Below are 11,614 nucleotides of genomic sequence, written 5' to 3'. Positions count from 1 at the left end.
CACACATATATATATATACACACACATATATATATACACACACATATATATATATATATATATATATATATATATATATATATACATACATATATATACATATATATATATACATATACATATATATACATATACATATATATACATACATATATATATATATACATACATATATATATATTCATATATATAAGCCAGAGAGATGTACACAGACAGTGAGATAATATTAAGATAACTGAATTCACATTAAGTTATGAAGAATGAAGAAGAGATAAGATGATGTAAAAAAGACACAGAGATGCATAGGTATGTGTGTATATATACTAAGAGAGAGTGTGAGGGAGAAAAAATGAGAAAGTAAATAGAAAGTTAGAGTGAAGCAAAGACAGAGGAGAGGAACAAAGTATTTTCGTATTGCCTCCTCATCCTACCGACACACATTACCCCAAAAACTCACAACTACCCTCATTAAAAGAATTCAGGCCAGCAGTGCGTAAACAAGACACATGAGTGCAGTGTATTTTACAGACACATACTAATTCACACACACATTTTTCTTTATATAAATATGATGTTACTGGATATATATATATATATATATATACACATACACACACACATATATGTATATACACATCTTTATATGTATATTTGTGTGTATACATATATATAGTGTATGTATGTGTACCAGTGAATACATATTTTGTTTGTACATATATATATATGTATGTATGTATGTATGTATATATATATATATATACACATACATACATAATACATAAGCATATAATTTTTTAATAATTAGTAAGGAAGGAGTGACAGGGCCTTATAACCTTTGTAGGATCACCCAGAATGGTGAAGTTGATGTAGTTATGTTCAGTATGAACATCTGCAGGTCAATGTTTGCATGTAAGAGAGGAAGAGGGGGAGGTAGTTCCAGAGGGTTCCAGAGAGCTGAAATATGGATCAAGACATTATAGGAGTGACCGGAAGGAAACAGATGGCTGTGTTGGGAGGGCCTGTGTGACTAGGGCAAGGGGCTAACTGGTTCAAAGAAGCAGTGACTCTTGTAGATATTCTATATTTCTGTCTTGTTAGGCAAGTGATTAGCTCTCAAGTCATGTGTTAAAACTACAACAGTTGTACCATGGTAAAATCATCATCATCATCATCAACATCATAGTTTTAACATCCACATTTCAATGCTTGCATGGGTTAGACAGAATTTGTTAAGGAAAATTTTCTACAGCCGGATAATCTTTCTGTCACCAGTCATCTTTTGTTTCCTATTGAGGTAATATTTCCACATGACTGGACATGCTTGCATGACATGACAGTGACACTTGTTTCCAACTATCATGCAATGTCAAGACAAGGAGAGCATAGCACACACACACACATGCCCATTACCTCCGTATATATATATATATATATATATATATATATATGTATATAGGAGGCACAATGGCCCAGTGATCAGGTCAGCGGACTTGATGTTGGAGGAACGCAGTTTCGATTCCCAGACCGGGCGTTGTGTGTGTTTATTGAGCGAAAACACCTAAAGCTCCATGAGGGTCTGGCACGGGGGGGGGGGGAGGCGACCCCTGTTGTAATCTTTCACCCCAACTTTCTCTCACTCTTTCTTCCTGTTTCTTGAGTAATGCTGCGATGGACTGGTGTCCCGTCCAGCTGGGGGAAGCACATACGCCACAGAAACTGGGAAACCGGGCCCATGAGCCTGGTTAGGCTTGAAAAGGGCGCATAAATAAATTATATATATATATATATATATATATATATACTCACAAGGCTTTAGTCAGCCTAAGTTTATAGTAGGAGACACTCACCCAAGGTACCATGCAATGGGATTGAACCAGAAACAATATGGTTGGGAAGCAAACTTCTTGCCAAACAACTATGCTTATGCCTGCCATTGCAGACATTTAAAAGACATACAAATATTACAAAACCTCCTGAAGCAGAATGAATAATTTTGCTGAAAAGCAGTCTAATATTTCAGGCAGAATCAATCATATTCATATTCCACTTAAAAGACTGTTTACTAATGTAACCCATCACAAGTTTCTTCAAATTCCACAATTTCACCATTATATTTATTTTCACTTTAGCATTCTTTTGTTGCAATGATTTCTAATATAGAAGATGCAGTAATGGTTATGTGGTTAAGCAGTTTGCTTTGCATCCATGTAGATCTGGGTTTCATCCTACTGCATGAAATCCTGGGCAAGTGTATTCTACAATATTCTCAAGTTGGACAATGTCTTCTCAGTGAAATTTGATAGTAAGAAACTGGATGGAAGACTGTAAGTTGTATTATACACACAAACACAACACAGATATATATATATATATATATATATATATGTATGTATGCATATGTATTGTATAAAGGATTGTGGGTGTCTTCTACTATAAACTTAGATATATGTATATATATAGTCTTGGGACAATCAATGCCTTTTCAGAGGAATAATATGGTAACTCATATGTCTGTATATACATACACATGCATGTGTGTGTGGTGTGTCCATGCATATGCATATATATATATGAATGTTTACTTTCTGCATTTTAACACTAAAGCACTGAGTAAAAAGAAAAGAAACATGGTGATATTCCCTGCAAACAAATTGTGCTTTTGAAGACAAGTGAAATATATCCATTACTTGTAAAACAGGTAAGGGTAAATGACAAGAATCTGGTTATAAAACAATACTACAACACATATTTATCCAACTCATGCTAGTATGGAAAAACAGATGCAAAACAAGCAAATATATTCGTGTATATGTTTGTCAGTCACTATAAGAGGGTATTATCAGTTTGTTCAACATGCCTTGTGGTATTTGGTTACTTTCTGGTTACATCCCTTAACATTGATGTTAACATTACTTTCCAACTTACAAGGTTGATAAAATGAGTACCAAACAAGATACTGAGGACAATTTAATCAATTATAATCTTTGAAGATTGTGTTCCAGCATGGATGAATACCAATAACTGAAAGCAATAAAAGAAATAAAGAACAGGCACAAGGTTCTTCATTTTGGAAGAGGGCTCAGCTGATAAGAACAACCCCAGTTCTTTATTAACATTTACTTTATCAAACCTACAAGGATGAAAGGCAAAATCAGTTCTAGGGGAATTTGGACACAGAACATAAAGAAACATAACTAAAAGCCACTAGGCATTTTAGTCCAGTACTCTAGCAATTATTTTTATAATCAGATAAATCATTAGATACCAAAATTTTCCCATCATACATCAATGACCTAGTCATTGGTACTTGACCTCAGTGTTTCTTATCTGGGATGGAGGGCAATGAGCATGGAAAAGGAAGAAGACAAATTGCTGCATTTAATAAAATTCAGATGGTTTTATCCTGCACCAAAGCAAAGAGAGAATTAAATGGATGCATTATGGTGAAGAAAGAAAACTTATATGGATGCAAAGCATACTGCATAAAAGTAATAAAAATAAAGAAATCATTCTTATAAATTAAAGGAAAAAGTAGGTAAAATATGTCACTAATATTTTATTGTCGGGCCACCCTGATATTTATCAGCATGGGAACCACTATTCTACTACCCTGTGTCTGTTACAAGTCACTCAGTGACTGGATAGTTCTTACACGCTGAAGTGTGTGCATTTTTTTTAGTAGGGGTGGGGATTGATGTTTTTACAGTCTTCTTCTATTCCACTCTTTTCTTTTGATGTTTTCTTAGGTAATTGGCCACAGTTCTGGATACTCATCATATTTCATTATACCTTCATTCTCTCATTTCACTGTTACAGTCTGTTAATTCACATCGTAATCTTATACAATCTAATCATAACCACCGCATTAAACCAATTCTTGAATAAGGTCACAAGCTAGCCTTCTACATATATATATATATAGAGAGAGAGGGGAGGAGAGAGGGAAAGACAGACAGACACATTGATATATACAGATATATATACATATATACATACATGCATACATACACACACACACGTGTGCATATCTCTTTACTGCTTTCAGTCTTAGGACATCAACTTCAGAGGTTTTAGATTATGGTCAATTTAGCAAATGGCTAAATCCTCCTTGATATAAAGGGGTAGAACCAACATCGAATAAATGATAAAATGTATTTTTGTTTGATATACAGATTTATTAGCACTCCTATGCAAGTACACACACACATATGCATGCACACATAATTTAATAAGTTTGACTCAGCTCCATATAACTTAAAAGTTTCATGGGCTCACAGAAGAAACCCATTATATATCTATACGATATGTATGAAGTGCAATGTTGCAAGGTAGCAAGATGTAGGCCTTGCATGCAGAAGATTTGTGACAACTGAAAAGAAAAGAAGCGAGTATGCTCCATTGGATGTGTGATGTTAGCGTGTGTATGAACAATAAAGCTCAAACAAGCTGTGAGAAAAGCTGGGTGTAAGAGCTGGGTGTAAGAAAACTGTGTTGATATTGGTAGGGGATGTAAATGGAGGATGTTAGTTGCATAGTGAAGTACTGAGCACTTGAAATGAACTGAACCTGCAGACGAGAGAATCATAAGGAAGTATGGGGCAAAGTGGTAAAGACTGATCTCAAGAAACTGGACTTCACAAATAAGATGACAAAGAGCTATGGAGATTGGTCAAATGCAGTGTTGGAAAAGATTGGTCCTCTAGTGCAAACATAGTTTCATCAAATTATCAGAGTTTGTGTGATAAACAAAATATTAGTCTTGAGGCATTTATAATAGCTAAACAATTCCATTATTTCTGCAGAATAAAAATTCTGTCATTAATCACAAAGAAACTTGGTTCTGCAGAACTGTCAGTTTACTATGAATTGTCTTAAGGCTAATATTTTGTCTATCATACAAACTCTGATGATTTGATGATGTAATTTGACTCTAAGGTATATACTTGCATAGCAGCTCTATTCATCAATGGAATATATGTATGGATGATTACAAGAATATATTTCCATTATGTTTTTCCTGTAATTATACATACACACACATGTATGTATGTATATATATATGTGCATATATGTGTGTGTGTTTGTGTGTGTGCGCATGTATGTTTGTATGTGTATTGGGTCATCCCATAAATAATGCGTTTTTTCTATATTTCTTTTATTTTTCAAAATTAAGATGAACATAGATCATTTTTAATCTAGAACATACTCTCCTTCATTTTCTACAAGGCTCTTCCATCTATCTGGTAGACTTGCAGGGTCCCTCTTCCAAAATTCACTTGTCAGTGATGAAAAATACTCCTCCAATACTGTTCTCACCTCATCTACAGAATTCATATTCTTTACATCCAAATGATTTTGAAGACCGCGGAATAAATGATAATCAGACGGGGCAATATCTAGCAAATATGGTGGGTAGGGCATCGTTTCCCATTCAAACTGTGTCAGCCTTTGGAACGTCATATTCATTGTATGTGACCGGATGGAAGAACACCTTTTGTCTTGAAACTAAAGATGGTCATTTTCCTTCATGCACTGACTTAAGCCACTCAAGCTGCTCACAGTAAATCTCCTTTGTTAACATTTGGTTTGGATTTAAAAGTTCAAAGTGGACTAATCCTTTCATATCCCACCAAACAGATAACAAACACCTTACAAGAGTGAAGACCTTCTTTAGCCTGGGGTGCCAGTATTTCTCCTTGCGCTACCCACTGTCTTTGGTGCTTGACATTTTTATAGAGAACCCATTTCTTGTCAACAGTCACTATTTGGTCCAAAAGAGGTTCATTTGTGAGGTGTGACAGCAAAGAAGAGCACACATTCACTCTCTGTGCACGATTAGACTTGGAAAGTTTGTGAGGAACCCATTGACTCAATTTTCTGACTTTTCTGATGGCACACAAGTGTCGATGAATGGTTGAGTGACCAAATCCAAGCTTCTCTGCTAGTTCCTCAACAGTTATGATGGGATTTTGTTCCACCGGGGTTTGTAGGATGTCCTCATTGAGTTCTACAGATCTTCTAGGACAAGGCTTGTCTTCTAGGCTGTAATTTCCAGCTTGGAATTTCTGGAACCACTGTTGACACTGGCTTATGCTTATTGTCCGATCCCCATATACTGCAGTGATATTCCTCACACTTTTCATTGTGTTGTTGCCTTTATTAAATTCATAAAGCAAAATATGCCAAATATGCTCCTTTGTCACTCCTATTATAGGTTCGAAAAAATAACTGTTAAAATCGAACTGCATTCTTCAAAACTTGCCCTAAGAATAAGAACTAAGTTAAAATTACTACCTACTTCTACAGCAAATTGATGCAGGCAGTCTATCCTATGCCCTTCCAACTTTTATTTCATGCAATTGAAAAAACCGCATTATTTATGGGATGACCCAAGATATATGTAAAATGGAATTCTCAGACACTTGTTCTTAAACTATTCTATTATATAAGCCTATAAGACTATAGTGAACAGAAAGGTATTGGGAATGGAGCCCTGGTGGATGGTGGATCTACATGCACTCCTCAACAAATTTATTACTGACTCTCACTTAGCTGACTGTGCCTCTCTACATGACTTGCACAACACTTACAAGCCATTCGTCCTTTCCAAGTTTATATTGATCATCAGAATACAATGTATGGAACCTTGTTGAAGGCCTGGCAATATGAGGCTTCTTCTTCTTCAGAGTGAAGGACAGAGTATATGATGTTTGTGTGTAAAGTACAATTTTGCATGGTAATAAGACATAGTCACTGAATGCAGAGGTTTTGAAGCAACTAGAAAGAAATGAATTGAGTATACTCTGCTGGATGTGTAATATTAGTAAGCATGGATGACAGAGCACAAATGAGCTGAGAGTAAAGCTGAGCACTGGCAAAATCTGATATGTGCAACACTGCATTGGTATGAGCATGTGATGCATATGGAAGAGGACAGCCCTCTAAAGAATTACCACATACTTAAAACAAATGGAACATGTGGAAGACACAGCCAGAGGAAGACTTGAGACAAAGGAGTGAAGACAGATGTGAAATTGTTACATCTCACAGAGGAGAAGATTGCAATGTCTGGTTGCATGCTTTACAGAAGATCTGTACACTTGTCCTGGCTTGGCAAAACTGACATTAAAATTGTATAGGTGTATATATATATATATATATATATATATATATATATATATATATATATATGTGTATATATAAATAAATAAGTATATATAATCTATTTATTTAATTTACACACGTACAAACATATATATAGGCATGTATCATTAGGCATATGTATGTACATGTATGTGCATGTACATATGCATTCATACATCTGCATTCTGTTAAGTCCACATCGTTGGCCTCTTTGATAGCCTCTCACCTAACACCCCCATCATTTACCCTACTATCTCACATCCTGCTCATCACACATGCTTTTATCACTCATTTTTGTCTATCACCTGTACATTTCACCTATGACTATTTGGTACATGTCTTTATATCTCATTCCACCTCACCCACACCTCTATTACCCATCCCTCAGTCATTACTTCCTTTTTTCAATCTCACAGTAGGACTAAAGTTCAATGTATTCCTTCTGTCTACCATACATAACATCCAGTATAACTAAGGATGTCACTCTACCTATCTGACCATCTAACCCTTTCACCGACACTCATATATGAAGCTTACTGATACAGGATACACCAACTTACTTTACCTTCCCCTTATCACCACTCAACATTTGTGGATCATCTCAAAGACTATAAGTGAAAGGCTACATTGGACCAATGGTGCTCTTACATTCTACCGTCACCTTTCCCTCCTGTACTACTTGGCTTCACCTCATTTCACTCTACTCTATTTCTCCCACACATCCTGGGTCTTGAACATTCAATCTCCAGGATCATTGATATATATATGTGTGTATATATATATATATATACCGATATATGCAAGCATGTTTACACACACTCATATGACACACATATATATACATATACATGCATATGTATATACACACACATATATATATATATATTCATATATATGTATATATCTTTATATACATCATCATCATCATCATCATGTATATACTTTTATATAGTATATATATATAATCATCAACATCATCTAACGTCAACTATATATATATATGAATATAAGGACAGCAAGCTGGGAAAATCGTTAGCACACCGGGTGAAATGCTTCGCAGTAGTTCATTTGCCATTACGTTCGTTCTGAGTTCAAATTCTGCCGAGGATGACTGTGCCTGTCATCCTTTCAAGATTGATTAAATAAGTACCAGTTACACACTGGGGTCCATGTAATCACTTTAATCGCTTTGTCTGTACTTGTTTGTCACCTCTGTGTTTAGCCCCCTCTGGGCAATAAAGAAATATATATATATATATATATATGTATATATATGTCATTTAGAGGTACAGACAAGGCTGTGTGATAAACATATATATCTTTATATATATATATATATAACATATTTTTATATACACATTTATATTTATAAATGTATATATATATATATATATATATATATACATATTTTTATATACACATTTATATTTATAAATGTATATATATATATATATATATATATATATATATATATATATCTTTAAATTAATAATTATATACATATGTATATAATTATATTATATATGTATATTATATACATAATTATATATATATGTATCTTATATTAATTTAATGTATAAATTGCCTAAAAATTTTTACCATGCTGACTACCTGATAAAAATCATTAACAGGATTTTTATCCTTATATTCTATTATGAATTAATATATCTTTATTTTTACATATATATATATATATTTTTATTAATATATATATATATTTATATATCTTTATATATATATATATATATATATATATATATATATATATATATATTATATTTTTTTAATGAATATATACATATATATCTTTATATATATATGTATATCTTTATATATATACATATACACATATTTCAAATAGACACCCTTCATTACAGCATTTTATCTATGCGGACACTATTCATTAGAGCAATGCCCAAACGGGTTAAATAATTAAAAACAGCACTAGAAATGATGATGATGATGATATATGTATACATGCATACACACACACACACACACACACATATATATATATATGTGTGTGTGTGTGTGTGTGTGTGCCACTTCGTGGTATAGACAAAGTTGTGTGGTAAGATGCTTGCTTCCCACATGGCTTCAGGTTCAGGTCTACTGCGTGGTACCCAAGGCAAGTGACTTCTACAATAGCCCCAACCTATCTGGTAGACGGAAACTAAAAGAAGCTTGTCATATATATATATATATATATATACGCACACACACACACGCACGCATGTATGTATATGTGTGTGTATATGTATATGTGCTACTATCTCTCCTTGCCTTGGCTTCGCGTGATACTTGTAAACGAGTGTCACCATCACGCAGGCTGTGTCCTTCGATTTCTCTCTTCCATGAAATGATGTCTGGTCACAAGAAATATCACCTTATTTAGGAAAAAAAAAAGGTGATGGTTGGTGACAGGAAGGACATCCTGCCATAGATACCCCCCTCCTTTAACAAACTTTCCCATCGGTATACACATACATATAATATATATATATATATATATATATATATATATATATATATATATATAGTAAATCATTTTCTTTTTGCATCAAATGGACAATGTATGTTTCACCAATTGCCTTTCAAGACACACACACAGATGTAGTCACGAATTGATCTACATGTATTCAGTACTGTCAAATATACAGGGCAGTGTTAGTGTATATATATATATATATATATATATATATATATATATATATATATATATATATATATATATATGCTTACAGTTATGTATATTTAAAACCATATACACTGACATCTGTATGGACTCAAATACCATTGTACAGTGTCACAATATACTCTTTATTTTAATCAAACTATATGTAACAAAAGGCAATATATATATATATATCCTTTGTACAATATATTTCATTATATTGTATAATTAGACAATATGCACCCTTACCTCCAGTGCAATAATGTGTTTATGTATATATATTTTGTATATATACATGAACATATATATGTGTGTGTAGATAAATATACGTACATATATATATATATATATATATATATATATATATATATATATATATATATATATATATAGAGAGAGAGAGAGAGAGAGAGAGAGAGAGAGAGAGAGAGAGAGAGAGATACAGAGACATTCATATATGATACTTTGCTTATATACATTGCATAGTGTAGTTTGGTTTGAAATAAACAATGAGATGTACGACTTACCTCCAAATACTAGCAAAATTAAGGCTAAAATACCAACAATCTTGGAGCCACCACAATCAGTGGTATTCCAACTGCGATACCTTGCCATCTTACATGTATGTAGGTTTTGTTTATCAGTCTTTCTGACTACAGTTTTTTTTCCTTTCAGATCCTTTCTCCGGGACCAAAAAAAGGGACGTTATATGGGCAAAAAAATGCCAGAATAACAAGAATCCTCGGCGACTTCTACATCAGTAAAATCCTGTCTACCAGCATCCGTCGTGAATAAATGTAATTCTGTAGTTCTCCTTGATAAGAGAGAAGCAAATGATGGATTAGTGTGTTAGGTCGTTGTGTAAATCGATGTGTCTATGTGTGTGTGTTACCTCAAGGTGCGTGTGCTTTATCCTGTGTGTATGTGTATCAGTAGCTACAGTAGTTTTGATAGAAATATAGAGGAGCAAGAGAGAGAGAGAACTGTGCTTGTGACTGCTGCTGATGCGCGTGTGACCAGAATTAGTGTATATATGTGTATGTAAGAGTATGTTTATGCAAGTATCTATACGCGCGCATGTTTATGTTTGAGGGTACGTTTATATGTAAGTACGTATGTATTTAAAGTGAAATAAACATGTTTTGTATAAAAATATACTCCTTTTTTTTGAATGCGTATATATAGATATATAAATATATATACAAATAGTGAGCTCGCGCGTACTTAGGGCGCGTATCTAGGTTCCTTTATGTATGTTTTCTGTGTACCGTTGCAAATGTGGGTGTGTACGTATGCGTGTGTGTTGCATGTGAGCCTATACGCGCGCGTGTGGGAATTTGCAGTTATATGTTTGAATGTATGTATACATCAATGTAGCTAGGTCTACATTACTAAATGTGTGTGTCAGTATGCTGTGTGTTCTATGTATGTATGTATCTTGTATGTATGTATGTATCGTGTATGTATGAATGTTTCGTGTATGTATGTATGTATGTATGTATGTATGTATTTAGCCGTTAGTAGAAACAACGGCATCAACTGATGGACGAACACACACACACGATATATAGATTTATTTCAATTAAGACACAAGATCTAAGTTTTTATTGAAGAGATGTTGTGATGGTCATCCTTTTTTCAACTGCACCATCATTAGACATTCATACAGTGGTTTCGTTTCGACTATGCACAAGGGTCCTATAATATTCGGAGAAAGAAAGAAATGGGATGTTGTGATAATCATGTCTATCCCAAGGACATTCGTAGACACAGTTTTATTGAAGCATAAAGTCATAC

The 11,614-nt window shown here is 33.7% G+C and overlaps 1 protein-coding gene across 2 annotated transcripts in view; it reads right to left on the bottom strand.

Annotated features, from left to right (window-relative positions):
* The window catches only part of LOC115212780 (transmembrane protein 132E), a 193,691-nt gene extending 182,837 nt beyond the window's left edge, over window positions 1-10,854 (bottom strand). Inside the window, exon 1 of one of the 2 annotated variants that reach the window (XM_036503731.1) lies at window positions 10,345-10,854. In XM_036503731.1, the coding sequence (XP_036359624.1) occupies window positions 10,345-10,432 (88 nt within the window). In that variant the 5' untranslated portion in view covers window positions 10,433-10,854. The remainder of the gene's footprint in view (window positions 1-10,344) is intronic. The other variant, XM_029781467.2, reaches the window with a different exon arrangement.
* Between the last annotated feature and the right edge of the window lie 760 nt (window positions 10,855-11,614).

The sequence above is a fragment of the Octopus sinensis genome, linkage group LG6 (assembly GCF_006345805.1).
Source record: "Octopus sinensis linkage group LG6, ASM634580v1, whole genome shotgun sequence".
NCBI lineage: Eukaryota > Metazoa > Mollusca > Cephalopoda > Octopoda > Octopodidae > Octopus > Octopus sinensis.
Note: the sequence above shows the minus strand (reverse complement) of the source record. Positions and strands in the feature narration are given on the sequence as shown.